Here is a 19,772-nt window from a genome sequence, read left to right on the forward strand (position 1 = left end):
ATCGCGCTAAGGGCCCCGCGTCACAGAAAATCCGGCGTCGGTGTCATGCATCCCGCGCCCGACAGCCAGTGTCGGACGTCGCTTCGCCAACATGAATTTCGAACCAAATCTCGAACCACGTATACCCAACCACTCTTCTACCACCAAAGTTGCACAGACCTTGTCTTTCATTCTCTACAAAGTTATTCCGCAGAATTTTGTGAACGGCAGTTCACAAACACATGGTATGGGGAAAAAAGCACCGACAGCGCATATCCTTTATGTTAGCTATTTTCAGACTAAAATATTAAAAGTGCGAAACAATAACAGGAGCAAGCGGATTTATGTACATACAGTCCGGTTTAGGTCAACTACCTAGCAATCACAGCAGTCATTTGTGCTGTTTAAGTCGTTCCGCAACGGACTGGAGCATTTATTGTTAGTGATAGATTAATAGACAATGCGATCGTCAGCAAACAGGCGAATTTCAGTCAACAGTAGAGGACCTAGTGCTGAACCATGGAAAACACCAGAAGTTACAGCAACATGATTTGATGTACTGCTGTTAATACTAAAGAAGTCGGAGTTGGTTACTAAGAATTGTTTTATGCATGTTGGGGGCCCCAGTTCCAATGAGAACGTCTTATAGCTAGGCTTTGGCGAGTTACTTGTCCTACCCATAAAAGGGGAGGGAAGGGGAGTTATGGTGGCCAAGTCATTAGAACAGAAATTCACGCTGGAGCTCCCCTGGAGTTGTCTAAGAATGCGTAAGCATTGTGTCACTTGCTCATGTCTGTGCAGCCCGATTTAATTATCAATCTTATCAAACTTCATCCAACCAGTATAAACACGTATAAACCTTTTTAGTTCGTTTTCAACCTTATCTGGCTAGAGACGACCGTAATCAGCCCTTATCGGTTATTATTAAGCTGGAAGAAATTGATCCGGCCCTTATCGACCTTGTAGCAATTTATCCGATCCTTTTCCACTCTTATCTCTTCTTATCAACCTTATCGGACATCATGCGACCATTGTCAGTTATAATCAGTTCTTATCAATCGTATCAAAATTGCTCTGATTGTTGTAGGGCCTTATCGCTCTTTAGCACCTTATCCACGCGCGTTGAACGATCGTCAACTGGGATGAGGCCAATACGACTCCTCCTCACTACTTATCGTCCTCATCAACTCGTTAACTGCTTATCTGTCAGTGTTGCGTCACGCGAAGCGCATGAGCCCTTAGAGATCAGTGGTATTTCAGTTGGTGAAGAAACGCCCCAACAGAAGGAGCATCCCACGACGAGCGAAACACATCTTGGATGTGGCGTGTACTAAATTTCGCAAAGTAGAAATCTTCCTGATGTCTACAACGCTCGAAGTGGGCTCTCATGTAGTCCTGAGACGGCTTTTATTCCACCACCACCAAATCTTTCAGCAAAGCTTTCATAGAAACTGTTCTCCTTTGACATTTGATTTCTACCGCCGGCGCAACACATTCATATGGCTCGGCTATATTCACCTTGTGCAAGCGCGGTTGACGCTACTCATAATTCCATGCAATTAAAGAGAGTGGTTGTTTAGACCAGTGGGTCAGACAGACGGCTTCTGAACGTGGGGTCGTACGTTCTAAATTCACGACCGCAAGCTTTTTCCTTTCGAATTTATTTTGTTTTATACATTCAGTTAATCTCTTTAGAGCGATTCGCATTACGTGACAGAGGTGTGGACGGACGGGATTGGGTCCATATAGAAATGCTTACGCATTTAAAACTGGTACAACATTTCACTATAAAACATGAGATGCTCACCAACTGACCACGTGCTCCCCAGGCGGTGAACTCCTCTCAATTTTTGTCTCCTAATTAGCGAAGATTATTGAGCAAGTTTTGCCTTTCTGAATTATGGTGGCGAACTTCATCGTGAAGGTAATTATTGCGTCCTTAACAATCCTATTCACTCGTTTTCTGTCAGCTATGTACCCTGTAATTATGTCTTACACGCTTTATTTGTAAAGCGCGAAGTGCAAAAAGTATCCTGTTCTTAGGTGTCCGCGCGTCACAGGAGAGATGCCAAAATAAATTTGCAAAAGGTAGCTCCACTCATTTCCTGACTCGGCAACCGCTAGGTGATTGTGTAGGCTGCAATCGTCCGGTGGAAGAGGCACCCTCCCTCTCTCGTCCCCTTGCTCACGATAAAACGAAACAAACACCAACACCTAGCCACTTCCGAGCGATTGACATGCAATGCCTGGAGCTGATTTTCTTTCTTTAAAGCCGCTGGTGACACGGTGCGCGGGCGTGCGGCTTGAGTTTTGAGTTTTTGAATTCATTCGTTTAACCGCTTGTTTCATGAGGAATGTATGACGAGGATGTAGAGGCGCGTCTATCGCCTCCAGAGCCGGTGAAGAAGACGACTCACGTGCATACAGTGCGAGATATAGCACACGCCGGCGCAATTGATCTGAGCGGCCGTGCCATGAGCCACTCCATAGATTCCACTGCACCATGGCTGGTCAGTTCAAACAAACCGTGGCTACAGAGGCTACATCTTCACGCCGCCTCCCGCAAGGAAAATACATGAGAAGTGGCTATTTTTTATGTTTCTGCATGTAAAGAGCGAAAAATATAATTACACCGCGCATAGCGCGCTGAAAAGAACTGAACAGCGTGTTTAGGAAGCGATACCGGCATCCGAAGTCGCCCATTGAATTCAAGTGTTAGGAACTGGTACCAATAATCTTTTCTAATGAACTACTTCATTAACAGACACATTTTATTCTATAGGCGCAAGTGGACTGATCACGGAACAAGATAGATCTCATAATTGGATAATGTAAAAAATGATTACACCTTGGCCAACCTTAGCTGCAACACTTGCATGATTTCTTTCTTGAACTCTAGCATGTTTGTCTCTTAACAGAGTCCGCCACTTATGCGTTTCTTCTTACCATGCCAAATATACTGTTAACGGATATTTCCTAAACAGTATCATAATAACAACCTTCTAATAATTAACATATCTTCAGCGCACCATCTCACTGCCGCAATTTGTCTATACATAGACATGTGAAAATGGATTGGCTGAAAAGGGTGCGTGTCACGGATGCAACCGTCTACAGCCAATTTGCGTGCGTGTGTGCGTGCGTGTGTGTGCGTGTGTGTGTGCCCGTGTGTGTGTGTAACGCGTGCGTGTGAGCGTGCGTGTGTGTGTGGGTATGTGCGTGCGTGCGTGCGTGCGTGCCTGCGTGCTTGCGTGCGTGCATGCGTGTGTGCGTGTGTGTGTGTGTGTGTGTGTGTGTGTGTGTTTGTGTTTACACTACACATCCAATGAAAAAGTATGTTGCACGCCCTACTGTTATAAACTGCGTTATGCAATGTTCACTTCTGAAGTTCAGTCCTGGTGTGAAAACGCTATTTTACACTTCCTAATCATCATGTGCTCAGTGGCTATGGTGTTAAGCTGCTGAGCACGATGTCGCGGGATCAAATCCCCGCCACGGCGGCCGCATTTCGATGGGGACGAAATGCGAAAACACCCGTGTTCTTAAATTTAGGTGCACGTTAAAGAACCCCAGGTGGTCGAAATTTCTGGAGTCCCCCACTACGGCGTGCCTCATAATCAGAAAGTGGTTTTGGCACGTAAAACCCCATAATTTAAAAAAATCTTCATGTGGCGGCCCGAGAAAGGCGAGCACACAAAGAAACCTGAAATGTACGCGACAAGCGTGATTTCATTGCATGCGTCTTTGTGTCCTCGTCTTTTTCGCACCATCGCATATTGGTTATCCATGTAAAAGCTAGCCCAAACATCCCTATACTAGTGGAATACATTCCGTAATTGAGATTTGCTGAATTAAGGTATTGACGGAACGACTCTGTGGCAAGCGACACAATTTCGCCTGTCACTTGGGATGCATAAGGCGAGAATCTGTTACATCAAGAACGGAAACCTTGAGTATATGGATGCAATTTCAGCGCTTTAATACCGGTGTCACAGAGTCATAATTGATCGCAATCAGGTCCGAATCGAATTCACGTTCATTCAGGTCCAGTGTGTAGCTGAAAAGTCATTTGCGATCGCGATCTTGCGTAATCCGGATCCGGATAATCGCGCTCTGGGCATCGCGATCGAGCCTCTTGATCGCGATTCTAGGCTGCTAACAGTGTAGGTTTGAGAGCTGCAGACATTCAGCACACGATAATAGCAGTGCCTCCAATGATAAACGAACAATATTTTCTTGAAAGTAATTGGGCCTTGTATAATTCTTGTAGCATATTAGGCAAATTTGAAAAGTTCTTCCGATTGATTACAACCACCAATGCGCTTTAGCTCGCCCACACTCGATACGGATCGTTGGACCGTGTAGCAGCGATCATTATCGATTCCCATCAAGCAAGCCCATCTGGATCGGGTCCGATCGCGATCAGAAGTGACCGTGTGGCGTCGGTATAAGAGAAACTACAGGTTATTCACTAAATAGGAAGAGCTAGAACCTCTCGTTCTTCCAACCGATAGATATGTATTCGTCTTGCGCCCTCAGTGCTTAGATATGTATTCGTCTTGCGCCCTCAGTGCTACTTCACTGTGCAAGTCTGGAAAACGTAGATGACTTTCACATTGAAGTAAATAACAGTTAAACTTTCCCACCGCTACTCAGACGAATATTTTTTCACCTGAAAGTGGAATTAGGAATCGATCGGCTTTTTCGCCAGCCTAGTATTCTACTCATAAAGTATAGTAAAGTATTTGTCATATAGTCTTACAAGCATGTCTTATAAGTCTTGTAAAGTATAGTGTAAAAATTATAGCTAGTCCTTTTTACCAATGTGATTGATTGATTGATTAGTAGAGTTTGTTGGCACAAGGGCCAGATGTGGCCAAAGAGCGCCAAGTCGATGATCAGTGCTTCTCAATGATATGTGACTGTTAAATGCGAGGAGTAATAAAACACGGCTGTATAGTGGCCTAAAATATTCACTAAAATGTGCAAAACATGCATGTGGTGCAATGAAGATGTAAAAGGACCTAAAATTTATTCGCTCTAAAGTGCGTAAAATAAGAATATCTACATATTAAAAATGACAGTGATTGATCGTTTCTCCGATGACAATAGATGTTCCACGAGATAGGGATGATCAGTAAAATATGTAGAATCTGTAGCACTAGTGCCTCAGCAAGGCCTTGAAAGCAAGGGCTGGGAGACACGTGCTCTAAATAATGGTTTCGTTGCAGCTACGACCTCCTGGTGGAGGCCGTGCTACAGGTAGCCTGGCCAAATCACTTGTAAGGTGTCCGTTTCAGTTAAGAAGTTTAATACTGATTGAAAAGTAAAAAGGGGTTCATTGCTGAGAAAGAATGCTGGGTGTAACGGTGTGTGTTGGAGATAAGCAGAGGGAAAGTGCTTTTTTCTTTCTGCCTCTATTTCTGTGCATTCTATAAGAACATGGATAAATGTAAGCCTCTTGCCACATTTGGTACATGTCGGAGGTTCGCTTCCCGTCAAAAGGTAGGAGTGAGTGGCGTAAGTATGTCCTATTCTTAACCTACAAAGAAGCACTTCCTTATGTCTTGCTGTTCTTTCAGATATCCAGTTCCCTAATTTTGGTTTGATAAGGTGTAACTTATTCTCTACTGCATTATCCCATTGGTCCTGCCAGTGCTTCCTCAGTTTGTGAGTGAAATGCCAATGTGAGTGAAATGCCAATGTGAAACATCAATACATATCTCGTAAGCAATCTACTCGTAATAAATGGACAATAATATGGCGCAGAAGCCAGAGAAGGGACGAAGAAGCAATGTTAAGTCTCCTGAGTTTTCTTTCGAAAGTGGTCTTGAAATTAACTATTCATAACTCTCGAGGCTTTTCTCTTCTTCGCCTATACTAACTCTTTTGTATTTTTACTATGCAGCACGAATGAACGCCTGCTCTTTGGCTGGAGGAACTTGTGCAGTGCAGTGCCAAACTCGAATAAGAAAGGTCAGATGTCCTGGATTTAAGAAGTGCTGTGCCACGGTGGCGCGCTAAGAAGCCATCGTTACAGTATGCTAACACACCAGATGTAACGTTGTCGTTGAGCGTAGAAACAGCATGCGCATTCTTGATACCCTTCTGCTAATGTGTGAAATGAAGCATTAAAGGAGCACAATGAAGAGGAATAACTTTCAACACAAGCATAAACATGTTGTGAATTTTTTTGTGCCAGTGCGTTCAAGAGGGCATCATTTTGATATTCGCACTCAGTCTATAAAAAACTTTTTTGTGTGTCTTATCGGTTAGAATTCTACTTTAAGCAGTCACTGCAACTGGTCAAGTGCAAATAAAAGTTTCATTTATTACTAACATACCAGAGCACATTAAGTACATAACGTTCAACAGAATTTTCTTGCCACATGCATCGTTCAATTCAGGGGAAATATTTCACGGAGCTTGTTTCGATTGAGAACCATTATACAAGAGGACTCCAGAAATCAAGGATTTCGTGGAAAACCGGTCCGAATCCTCGAAGTTGTGGAGGGGAATGAGCACGGGCCGGATAAGAAGGTGTGCTTTATGTGTGGGAAGCGCTGTAGAGTGCGACGGGCGTCATGGTGCCCTCTGCCAGCTTCGAGAGAGTTTGCCTACGTGCTAGGCATCAGCCTTGCTCATACAGCCAAACGTACGAACTTCCCGCAGGTCTGTCCAGTTTGACCTCCCAGGAATAAGGCTACCATGGCAAAGGGTGGCTACTTGGGTTAGCCGTTCGACTGCCTGTTCACATAAACATGTCACTCACAGCCCAACCGAGGGCGGTAAGACGAAAGGTCTGTTGAATCCTCCTGCGGGGTCCTAGGTCTGCTACTCCAAATGGGTGCTCCGCCTGATGAATCTTCGACGACTTTCCTGCTGCTGCTGAAATCACTACCATTTGTGTCAACGGCCCCACCACAGCTGCAGCGGCTGGAACTCGTGCATCGGGGCGCAATCCGGATGCGCTTAGATCTTCACCGGTCCTCTCAGGTGGCAGCAGCCCTAGGCAAGGCTGGTGAATTGTCCATACCATTGCAATTAACTTCTTTCACCCATCTAGCATTCAACAATTCATCATCATCCAATCTACTCCTCCCTTCTTGAACGAGACAGCATGATAACCAGCGGACCTTGAAGTCCGCCACATGGCGCCCAAGAACCTGAGACCTACAAGACAATGTGAACCCCATTGGCGCATGGTATCGCACTGTGAACCTGCGCTTTAGCGAAGAGTTGCCGGCTGCCAGCTGACTCATGAATCCTAGAGACCGTCGGCACCAGAGCTTGCGCTCGCAACTGGATGGCATGTTAAAAGAAGCAGAAGGCACACTACGAGGACAGCTGTCTGCATCTTAGGTAAGCACCCTGCGTGACCGGGTCGATAGGCTGCACCTGCAGATCAAGGAAATCGACGGCAGCATTTTAGGCGAGCCACCTGACAAGGTGATCGAGAGTGAGATCTCAGACGCTAGCAAATATGGAGACGAGGTTTTCACACTAACATCGAAGCTGCAGTTCGAGCTTCAAAACAGCCATACGTCTCAAGCTACGCGCCCGACTACCAGCCGAACTGTGATGAGCACCAAGTCTAGCTGCCGCAGCTATAACTTAGGAAGTTAGGTGAAAATCGAAAACAATGGCAGCGTTTTGCACGCAGTTTTCGCCAGTCACACATAATAATGACGAGCTCAGCACTGCTGACACGTTTAACAACGTGAGCACTCTCATTGCTGTAGCAGCCACTTCAGCCATATCTGAATTCCAAGCCACTTGAAGATGCCAGGGCGAATTCTCGTGTGGAATTATAACGTTGTCGAGCCCTTTCGGCACGATAACGACATCACTCTGCCAATGCTTAGCTGAGGATCCGGTTTAGCGGCATATTTATTATTCCGTTGTACACCACCGCGATTTACGACGAGCCACTGCTAAATATAAGCAAGGCGAGGTGGACCATTCGCAGACGCTGGTGCACCCCTCTTAATGCGGTTGCGTACTTTCACCAAGCGAGCTCGGCCCGAACGAAACCCTCTCCACTTCCGCCTGCTCCTCGGCTTTTGTCAACAAATTACATAAGAAAAACTTGCCAAAGTATGCAACTCTATTCGCCTGCGCACCAACCAAAAGTGACTTCCTTTAAACAAGGAAAGCGTTTGATCGGTCTGCTCAAACAACGATGCGGATCACAGCCCAATGCTTGCGTCGGTTATTACGCAAATTTGACGTCAGGACATTAGAATGAAACACATTGAAAACGTCTCACATGTTGACCAGAGTTCCATTCGGGGTCAGTTGTAGCCGCATTCTCTTGAAGCATAATTTTGGACGCACTTAGGACCGCTACCCAATGAACTTGGTTGCAACGAGACCTTATGTATATGGGCGATCTTCTGATCAGAGATCACTCACGAGAAGACGCGATTTAGATGCATGAAAAAATTATCGACGTACTTATAGATACGCCTATGAGCGAACATAAGGGAGTGGAAAAGCAGTAACCAAGCCCTGACTGTCAAGTTTCAAGGGGATCACATCAAAGGAATGAATGCTTTGTAAATCCGCAGAAACACTCAAATTTCCTGGATTGTCCTGATTCACTGACACGAACCTTTTTACGCATCCATCGAGCACTATGGGCTTCAATGCGAAGCGCAGCATAAAGTGACCAAGCGTTGCACTCCTAAAGCTATGGCACGAGTTTAAGTCACATTTGGTTGCCTGTCTCCTTTTCTTGTGTTAGCGAATATTTTTGAAATACCCATTCCTTGGGAATGTGAATCTCACGTGCGACGAAGCATTGCCCTCCCATTTACCTCCCCTTTAACGGGAGCGAGGAAGCAGCCGCTTTCCAAGCCTTCAGCATTCCAACATTTTTGGGTGGTGCAGTTGCAAGTCGAATCTGTAAGACGAATCGGCACATATTTGCCAACACAAGCCATCAGCCTGGGAATCATCCTACGAAGCTGTAGCCTATGTATTCATGTATAATTTTTTGCGAAACGTTCCGAGTACTCTTCTCTTTGCAAAGGGAGGAGTGGTGTCAATCAATAGAGTAGCGTCGGCTCAGCTTGAGCTAATGTATGCATCGCCTGTACCACTACCTTTCAAGCAACTCCAACAGTCTGGTCAATGAAGTTACATTTTGGTCCGACTCGCAGATTATTATCTTCTTGATTCAAGAAGAACCAGAGGCATGGAATACATTCATCAGGAACCGTGTGGCAGAAATACGCAAGTTAACGGATCCTTCCTTTTGAGGCTTTTGCCCAGGAAAAGAAAATGGAGTGGACTTGCTTACGAGAGCACTATCTGCAGGCAGATTGCAGCAGGCAAAGCTCTGGTGGAATGGACCGGAATGGATAATGAATCGCTTAATGTAGCCACCCGCCTTTAGTTAAGAGGCACAACTGGAAGTGCCTGTACAAGTGCCCACAACTTATAACCACTCTGTCAGCACGAAGCCATCCATGGAAAGAATAATCGACCTTGAATAATTCACTTCTCGCATTAAGCGCCTACGAGTCACAGCGTGGTAATTACGATACACGATGAAGCTGAAACGTGAGTAGGAATTTTCTGTCGACTTTTGCACCGAAGATGTTCAAGAGGGCAAACGTTGCCTGATACGCGTCAAGCACAAAGTACACTTCAGGGACTGGTTGATGTGCATTTCGCAAGTGAAACATATCGCTTTGCGGAGTCAACCTAAACTCCTAGGACTATCCTTGGACGACGACACGTTGATCTGATCCACAGTTCCTGCTCACAGCAAGTTAGAAAGCTCCTGAACTAGCAACCATATAGTTCTTCTGCGGAAGGGCTCTCGCATTGCAGTGCTCGCGATCATTGAAAACGGAAGTAAAGACGTCACTGATGACATCACACACAAGAATGTGGCACGATATTCAACCGACTAATTAGTTGGAAAACAGCTGCCTGGCGCTCACTGAACATCTGCCTAGCACAGTGGCTGTGATGTCACTCCCTCCACTCGCTTCTCCTCTCCCGGCACTCATGTGCTCTCTCACTTGCTCGCAATAGCTGCGCACGCGCACTCGTTATATGCTCTGACCTTAGCACCAGAGAGAACACGTAAGGTGCGCTTCGTGCACCCCTAGCGAGGCGTCTACGCCCCGCTCAGTGGAGCACGCTGCGCTTCCTCCTCGCCCTCCAAAAAAAAGAAACCTGCCCCTTTCAACGCACATATAACTCAAGCAATAGATTACATAAAGACATTGATTGCTTCATTTCTAAAAGTCACAGGACCAACGTTGTATTCGTTAGGTCAAAAGTAAATAACTGCAAACGAATAATTAACTGATTACCCAAATATTTTGCAACCGGAATATTGGGAACGAACTGTTCAATAAATGGTGATTGATCAATCAACTACGAAATTGGTTATTAATTATTATGAAATGCTGTTCATTACTTGAGTAATGGTCAGTAGTTAAGCAATTACAAGTAATTTATTTTATAGGTTAATAACTAGGCGCGGGTTACTATATTGCAGTGAAAGCCGCTGTTTATAATTAAGACTGGAATAGCCACGGCGAAAGCAAGCCTTTATTTTAAAGGAATGCGTCATTTAAAATACGTAAAATACAACAACCCAAAAATTAGAAACAACTGAGCCTTCGACGCACATGCCATCCGCGCACAACCAGCCCAAATGAGAATAGCAAGCGACCGATGTTGGCGGCGGCTTTGCTGTCGCGTGGGCTGGTGTCCAAGTGCTGGACTTTACTATGCTTGCGCTTCATGCCACTGCATAGCGCGCGCCGCTTCTCAGCACACTACCCTGTTTTACTACACTGTGGCGGTGAGGACCGGGTCAAAGGTTGACCTCAACCTGATCGGCGGCGCTGCTATCTAGGCACCCTAGGAATGGGGTAAATATAACCCTAGGCGCGCAGGCACATCCCCCTGCGGCTATTTTCTATATTTCCCGCGGTTTCCTTAAAACACGGAAAAAAAATATACTTACTCAGGACATTGCTCCCTGATAATAACTGAATCGTATGCTTTAGAACGCACTTACAATTTTTCTATCAGAATACAAGCCCCCAAGAAGTAATTAAAATGTTCGCTAATTACACCCATTAATTATTCCTGCTGGAGCAAAAATACTTACGGGTGTGGTAGGGGACTGCAGACCACATATTATTATTCGCATCCTCTTACATTCTATATTTTTATGCGAAGCATATTACGAGGGCTCAACCCAGCTCCTCAGGCGCGGCGGTAACCATGAAATCACGTGACACCGTGACGTCACGACAGAGGAGAAGTGGCTTTGGCTCAACTCTTGCAAGACGGGCTGGGTGGGAATCGAACCAGGGTCTCCGGAGTGTGGGACGGAGACGCTACCACTGAGCCACGAGTACAACGCTTCAAAGCGGTACAAAAGCGCCTCTAGTGAATGCGGTGTTGCCTTAGAAACGCGCTGTTTCTAAGGCGTGCGTCTCTTGCTCAGGCGCACATTTCGTTGCCGCGCCGAACGCTGCTTTGCTCGACGCTCACCGCGTCCAATGCGGGGCGCGTAGTCGCTGCCCTGTAGCCCATTGTCTTACACCCCTTGGCGGGTCGACGGGAACGCTGTCGCGTTCCACTCTTGAAGGCGAAGAAGTAATGCATGAGTTGTTTCTTCGTCTAGCCGAACCAAATATAGCCAAGCAACAGCAGTTCACCAGGCTAAACAGTGGTTCAACAACTAAAATAAAGGCTAGTATGCTTCGCATCCTGGGCTTAACCTTACCTAAGCCACAGCCATTTTTTGTAACAGCTTGGCTAACGTTAGCTGGGACGCGCTGTATGTAGTATGGTAACCCAAGTTCCATAGCAGCCTAGATCCCCTGTAAAGGTGGCTTACTGTGCTCATCAGTGCCATGTACATGTCACATGACCAATTGTTCAATAAAAATCACGCTATTTCCGGGAAGCCACCTTGTTATGTTCGTGATTCTCAGTGAGGGACATAAACGTTTTCCTTCTGAGGTTCGTTAGGCGTACCATTTCAAATCGATTCAATACTGTAGTGGGCCAGAATACTGTACTCCAAGAAATGGCCGATGCTGAAAAAAGAAAATCAATGACATTCTAGTTTTTTTTACGTACTAAAACCACTATCTTAGTATTAGGCACGTCGTAGTGGAGAACTGTGGGTTATTTTCGACTGCCTGGGACTCCTTAACGTGCATCTAAATTTATCAAAGTAAATGAGCTTTTTTTTTCAATTAGCTTCTATAAAAATGCAGCTGTCGTGCAGCCGGAAGCGAATATGCAACCATAACCTTAGCAGCGTTATGCCATAGCCCCTAAAGTCTCACGGAATGCGGCTGGGAAAAAGACCACTGCGCGTTTGACGGAAGGTTAGTGCACCGTTGTGAAATCACTGCAAACATGCAAAGTTATATTCCACTCTACTGCAGACAAGAGTAACATAAAAATAGAAGAATACATAGGTACATACAGTCTCATACGTGGCTGAACTCCATATATTTGTCCTGTGCCATAGTCACTGGGATAACACGGCAGGCGGCTGAAAAAAAAAAGACCAATGTGCGTTTGACGGATGGTTAGTGCACCGTTATGAAATCACTGCAAACGTGCAAAGTTGTATTCCGCTGTACTATAGACAAGAGTAAGATAACGAGAAAACAATACACCGGTGCACCCAACCTCGTACGCGGCTGAGCAAGACACCACATATTCATACCGCTCATTATAGTCTCACCGCGTATGGGGATCTAAACAGAACATTTTTAAGTCAGATGGCACATGGCGTCCGAGATATTGAGGCGTGCGCTGTCTTTCGCAGGCCGTTCTACTCGACGTGCTTCTTAGCAGCGATAGCATAGCAATCACTACTTCGATCGCGTGGCACTACGTACACTGTCTAACGAAGCATCATCAAACAACACGGCCGTACGGCCCGATGAAATCCTGATACAGCTAGACAAACAACTGGGTCCAAAAAGCAAGTCACAGCTGACTCATGCCATTGAGCAAGTAATTAAAACGAAGATAATGCCGTTTGGGCGGCGTCAAAACAGGATGAATCATATATGTGTAACGAAAAAAGCTACATTTATGAGACGAACTCGTGAAGGCCAGTTACAGTAACGTCGGTAATATACACAATGACCATGCATGCCATAAAATTACGGATGTAAAAGAGGGTAGCGAAAAACGACATACCAAGGTAACTACAGAATTCGTTCAGACCAGTAAAACCCTTAGACGATAATATCTTTGTACTAACGCTATGCATAGACATTTCAAATGCTCAGAATAGAGCTATATGAACAGATATCTGTGAAACTGATTCTGCAAGTTTAACACCTGAACTCTTTCGAGTGAAGCCAGCTTATCAGGACTCTTTGAGGAACTATCAGGCAATGTTTCGGATGTAATTGGCCTTAGTGGCGTCAGAAGAACTCCTGAGGCCTAAACATTGCTGACTAACGGTCACGCCCTCTGCTTTGGAGGATTCCTACCCCATGTTGCTTCTAAAGCAACCCGGGGTAGGAATCCTAATCCTTAAGGAGATGGGGGGCAACATCGACGAACTTTGTATAATTGACGATAGAGTATCAGTTGTCGGAATACAACTTCATGATAGCTATACATAGAACAAGGGTCATAAAAGGGTGCGCTCCAACCTATAGTCATGATGATGTTGAAACACATCAGTTTTACGGAGATGTTGCATTAGCGATTAGAAAGTGCGAACCCGGTATACTATAGTAAAGGGCGACTTCAATGCAAAAGGGAGGGAATAGCAGGCTGGTGAACAATGGGCAGCTACGACATCGATTCTAGGAACGCTACAGGAGAGATGCTGGTAGAATTCGCAGAAAGGAATAGGCTTCGAATAATTAACACCTTCTTCAGGAAGCTGTTAGGATCGGCCTGCAGGGGTACTGCTCTGCAAAACTATCTCAGCCCGTTGCAAGTGCTTCGATAGATCCGCGGTGGTGACGCCCTTCAGAGAACCAGCGAGGACGACAGCGCTAACCAACCATGAACTTCCTTCGATGAACTGGAGACCACGGCAGCAGGGCTGGCCACGTTTGGCGCCCCGTGTACTGTTGGTTGATTTGCCGGGTCATCATGGCCTCTCTGCAGCAAGAAGAGCTTCCCTAACAAAAGGGTGCTTTGCGGTACGTGGGCCCCAGGATTCGTCACAGTCTGCTGACACTCGTAGCGACTACAGGAGAAAGCAGCTCTGGGATTTAGAGGCGCCGGCTGGGGTCACGCGTTACCTTCTGGCTACAAGGATGCGCTCAACTCGGGTTCTGGGAATCCACAGTGCGTACGTGTGTGTGTAAACCCCCTCCCCCCTTCCCTCAAAGGCGGGCCGGCTACGAGGGCTTTCAACGCTCCGAGTTTGTAGCAGGTTGAACTGCCGTTCTCCCTCACCTAGGGATCTAGGGAACACGGAGCGTTTATAAGCAGCTGTTTGTCGGCTGCTAGGTGTGCTCGTCATCGTGCTCTGTGAGTGTGCTCGTGAGCTGCGTGCTCGTCAGTGTGCTCTGTGCTGCGTGTTTGGAGCTTCATGCTCGCATGCTGTATGCTTCGTCTTGCGTGCTCCATTTGGGAGCCACACTCGACTGTCGAATGTATCTCTTGTTTAAAATGTAAATACTGCAAATAAATCCTGCTCGCCCAGTCCTGTCCCCTCAAGTTCCTCTCTACGAGCCGACACCAACTCCGACAAAGCATAGACCTAAAGTGGACCTAGAAAATCCCTAATCGCGAAACAGGAAGTGAGATAGCTTTCATGTTTTCTGCCGATCCCAGCATAGTCCTGCATAGTGTTGGGTAGGGTAAAGTGTAGTGATCATATGTTAGTGAGGTCTAAGATTCAGCTCAATTTTACCAGACAAAGAGTACGATTGATCAGAAAGGAACAAGCCAACGTAGACGCACTAAAGTTGGCCAATTCAAAGTAGACCAATTGAGCCCGGTACTTGAAAACAAATATGCAGCTCTAGATGATGATGTGTGGCATTTTATGGCGCAAGGGCCAGGTGTGGCCGAAGAGCGCCATGACAACTGGTAATATTGACGATGTATTGTGGATGGCGTGCACAATGAATTCCTCATGGTAGATGTAACATGGCTGTAAAATGGCCTAAAACCTGTCGCCATAAGTGGCGTAGAATATATAGGTGCTAAAATAATGACGCTGACCATGTAGGTGTGTGGGCTATGGCAATGGGCTTTCGTTAAGACATGATGCAACAAATACATAAGAATGACAACAGAGTTTCAAGAGAGCCCTTGAATGCAGGGCTGTTAGTCACGTGCTAGAAGTTGCATGGCCAAAGTATTTTCAAGGTGTTGGTTTCGGGTAAAGAATCTAAGACTGCTTGCAGATCAAAAAGTGCTTCATCGCTAAAAAAAGCAGGGTGAAGGGGTATATTCTCGCGATATGCAGAAGGGAAATATTTTTCCTCTCTGTTTCTATTGACGGGCGCTGAATAAAAACATGGAGAACATTCAGACCATTGGCGCACTTAATACAAGTCCGAGGATCGCCTCAGTCAAGAGATAAGAGTGAATACCGTATGTATAGCCTATTCTTAATCGGTAAAGAAGTACTTCCTTGTACCAGGCTGTTTTCCCACTTATCCAGTTCCCCAGTTTTGGTTTTATCATGTGAAGCTTATTCATTGCTTGTGTATCCCACTCGCCTTGCCAATGATTCCTCAATTTACGGCGCAGAAAATGCTTTCGGTCTGTTGCAGGGATGGGGATATTTCCATCTTTGTCGCTAAAACTCACTGAGGTAGCCATTTCGTCAGCAGCTACATTGCCTTCTATACACTCTGTGGCCCGGTACCCAGCATAAGACAATCACTTGGTTGCACATATTTGCGGAGCACAACAAGGTATATAGTTCATTCAAAACGGAGCTCTAGTGTTTTCGTAGGCTAATTAAGGCTCTCAATACACTTAATGAGCCTGTGAAGACAATAGCCTTAGTGATAATTGTGAGCCTTATGTGTTGAATAGCCTTAGGTATAGCGTATGCTTCCGCTGTAAAGATACTGGTGTGTGGGTTTAGTCGTCCAGTTGTTGAAAGTGAGAGTCCCAGAACTGCCTAAGCAACACCAGCAGGAGACTTCGAAGCATCTTTGTAAAATTCATCACAGGAGTACTTCTCCTAAAGTTCCAGAAAATGTGAATATATATGTGCCTACAGGGCTCGTTTCGATATTTCTAAGGAGGACATGTCACATTGGATAGTCTGCCACTCCCAAGGCGGAGGAAGCAGTGTGGGAGCCACTAGGACATTGTGTAAAAGAGGGACCCCTGTTTTTTCTGAGAGTGCTTCCAACCAGAGGGACAGAAGAGGCCTAGTGGCTGGACCATTACGAAAGAGCCTAGCAGTGGACACGTCGCAAATAATAGAATGACAAGGATGTTTAATATCTGAGTTAAGTTTCAGGGCGTAGGAGAAAGTTAAATAGGTCCTTTGGTAATTCAATGACCATTCGTTAGATTCGACGTGGAGGCTTTGCACAGGGCAAGTCCTAAAGGCGCCTGTAGCAAGGCGGATGCCCAAGTGGTGAATAGGATCTAGCAATTTTAGAGCACTAGGTCTAGCAGAATTATAGACTATTGCTCCGTAGTCAAGCCGTCTTAGAAGAAGGATGAAATGGGTAGAAGGGCAGCCGTCGCAACTGATTACGCCACCCGATACGCTATCACGCGGGCTCTCCCTATCAGTTGCGCCACTGACGTCACGGACTTTCTCTTGCGTGACATCATCTTGATTCATGGCGCCCTGCGACAGCTGCTTACTGACCGTCGTCGTAACTTCTCCTCGAAAGTTATCACCGACATTGTGCGTCCCTGCTCCATTCAACACAAGCTGACTACCTCATACCGTGCTCAAACCAATGGCCTGACAGAGCGGTTAAACCATACTCTCACCTACATGCGGTCCAAGTACGTTTCCAAGGACCACCACGACTGGGACATTGCCCTTCCTTACGTTAGATTTGCGTATAATTCTTCCCGCAACGACACCACCTGATTTTCTCCATTTTATCTACTGTACGGTCGCGAACTGACCTTGCCTCTAGAAACGGCACTTCCTCCTGTTGCGATCTCAACAAGCGAGTATGCGCGCGACGCCATCGCCCTCGCGGACCATGCACGCCAGCTTGTCCGTACTCGACTGACGGCCTCGCAAACCACTCATCAGCGTCAGTACAACGCCCGCCACCGTGACGTACAGTTTTCGCCTATTACGCTCGTGCTCCCGTGGTCGCCCTCTCGCCACGTCGGCCTTTCAGAGAAGCTCCTTTCCCGATACACAGGGCCCTACCGCGTGCTGCGCCACGTGACGCCTGTGACGTACGAAACTGCTCCTGTGAGCTCAACCTCGTCCTCTACTGTGGCATCTAGTGATGTCGTGCACGTCAGTAGGTTCAAGGCCTACTACACTGGTTCCGAGTCCGGCCTTTATTCGCTCCGGGACGATGCTTTTGCCGCTGGGGGTAGTGCTACGGAACTGTATTTGCGATGACGGAGAGGCGAGCAGTGTGAAGACGACGACGACGATTAGAGGCTAGCGCGGGCTGTTGCCTCTTGGCCAATGTTGGCTTTTTCTTTTTAAGCAAGCAGGAACTTGAAGAGAGTAGGATGTTTTCTATAAGCCGTCCTCTCGCACCACAGCGAGAGTTGCCCCACAGTGTGCTATGCGCGTTTACATCACCGACTATGTAAGGGTGATGGAGCTCATCAATAAAGCTTTGGAATGTTGTGCTAGAGAGTTGATAACTTAGGGGGATATATACAGACGTAATGGTAACTAGTTTATTGAATAGCACTGCTTCGATAGCAACTGCCTCAAGAGGAATTCGTAGCTGAAGTTGCCTAAGAGCAACGCCTCTGTCGACTATTATTGCTACTCCACCGGATGATGCAACAGCATCATCTCGTTCTTTACGGAAGATAGCGCATTGCCTGAGAAAGTTTGTTTGCGTAGATTTAGGGTGTGTCTCCTGACACACCACCTTTGGATTGTATTTGTGCAAGAGTTCTTTGATACCTGGAACTTGAGACCTCTCACGTTCCAGTGTAATATTTGTGTATCCATATTGTTTGTGTTTATGTGCTGTGTATCAAGAGGAGCCAGTTGGCTTATGGAGCCTTTCCTCATTTATGCCAAACATTTATTTTTCGTACCATGCAGGACCGAAAATTTCCTGCTCCTTGGATCCAGGAGTTTTTCATAGCCACTGCGAACATGTAAATTTGCGCGCCACTTGCCCTGAAAACCAGAAATGCTGTGTCTACTTTCCTCAATTATCGCATTTGTAACGCAGGTCTTCCGTGCAAGAACCGAATGAGGCATTACCTTGAACATTTTGTACACAGAAAGCCTCAAATCATATATGGGCACAGAAACGACAATAAAGTTGCAACATAAACATGACCATGTCATGCTGTTGTGGCATTTTTCTTTTCTGTTGGCATAGAGCAACCTGTTTTTATAATCCACGTTCCAATTCCACAAAAATATTGTAATAATTCTTTATTCGTTAACATTGTGATCTAGGAAAATAAAGAAAATTGTGGATACATGAAGCTGTGCCTAGAAAAAGATCAGATTTTATTACCAGCAAGCAGCAATGCGTTCTGAATGTGAACAGTTGAGCAAAATGGAATCGCCACTAGGCATATGTCCGAGTGAACAAATTTTTGAAAATTTGATCCAGTGCTTGCAACGTGTTTGAACAGGAGGCACAAAATGCGAGTGAGCACTTAGACTAGGTACCTTCGCTTCGTCCTGGGACGGACGCCAGCACAATCTCCTCCTGGATGTTCATCGATTCGAAGTCTCAAATTGCACTTTGGCGATGCTCGTGAGCTGCCCTCTGATATCTTGCATTGAAGCTTTCTGTAACACATCAGATATTGCAGTCCTGAGCCATTGCTTCCCCTAGTCGATATCCGGTCGCTTTAATGTATATGCGACAATTTTCGAATTGAGTAATTGTGCAGTCATCATGGCGCTCGGCGGCCTTCGCAAAAAAAGGACAAAAATAATTCACCCATGATTACGATATTCCCTAATGCGAAATTTAAGCGCAGCTGCATATGTGCTTTCATTTCGCGATAAATTGGCTGTTGCGGACAATCTACCTGGTGGAGCAGGTTCCAGATGGAGCGAAGTGTGGCACGACTGCATCGCTGATCCAGAGATCATGAATGGAAGCGCGTGGGTGGCGCGTGGGCGTGATTCACAGCAGCCGTCGCAGACGGCCTCCGCTCATGCATCGCTTTGCTTCCATACAGAGAACGCGCGCTGCACTGGCGCCACCTCGTAGCCATCGCCAGCGCGAAGCCACTCGTGCGCGACACTACACTTTTCTTCTCACGCTTTCGCCATAGCCTCCTCCTCCACTTTCCTCCTCGCACTCTCTTCGCTACCGCCATGTTTTTCATTCCCCACAACGCTCCGTGTTTGCTGTCACCTTTCGCTGCGCTCATTAGTCCGGTTACGAGGTAGGACGCCGACGCTCGTCGCATGAGCGGGCGCCTCAGAGTTGTGCTCTAAAACAAACAAGGTACCGAGAACATGGCAACTTCTTGGCATTTTGTCCGTCGTGTTGCATAATGCGCTGACTGCCACCATGACTGAACTGTTCTAACTCGCTTGAATCAGTGCTCTGTAAAGTATTTATTTCGCAATCTAACTTACTTCGTTTGGTTCTTCTACTGCATACAACACTGTCAGTGCTGCGGCGACAGACCTATCCAAC

General features: G+C 46.3%; 1 protein-coding gene across 2 annotated transcripts in view; it reads left to right on the plus strand.

Moving 5' to 3' along the window:
- LOC135915606 (uncharacterized) overlaps positions 1–19,772 on the plus strand; it is a 54,660-nt gene that overhangs the window by 12,067 nt on the left and 22,821 nt on the right. Inside the window, exons 3-4 of one of the 2 annotated variants that reach the window (XR_011512874.1) lie at positions 5,888–5,955; positions 18,200–18,402. Coding sequence is in view for 1 of the 2 variants with exons in the window: in XM_070535969.1 (XP_070392070.1) it covers positions 5,888–5,955 (68 nt within the window). In the remaining variant the exon portion in view is untranslated. Of the gene's footprint in view, positions 1–5,887; positions 5,956–18,199; positions 18,403–19,772 lie in introns of those variants that run through there. The other variant, XM_070535969.1, reaches the window with a different exon arrangement.

The sequence above is a fragment of the Dermacentor albipictus genome, chromosome 3 (genome assembly GCF_038994185.2).
Source record: "Dermacentor albipictus isolate Rhodes 1998 colony chromosome 3, USDA_Dalb.pri_finalv2, whole genome shotgun sequence".
In the NCBI taxonomy this organism is placed as follows: domain Eukaryota; kingdom Metazoa; phylum Arthropoda; class Arachnida; order Ixodida; family Ixodidae; genus Dermacentor; species Dermacentor albipictus.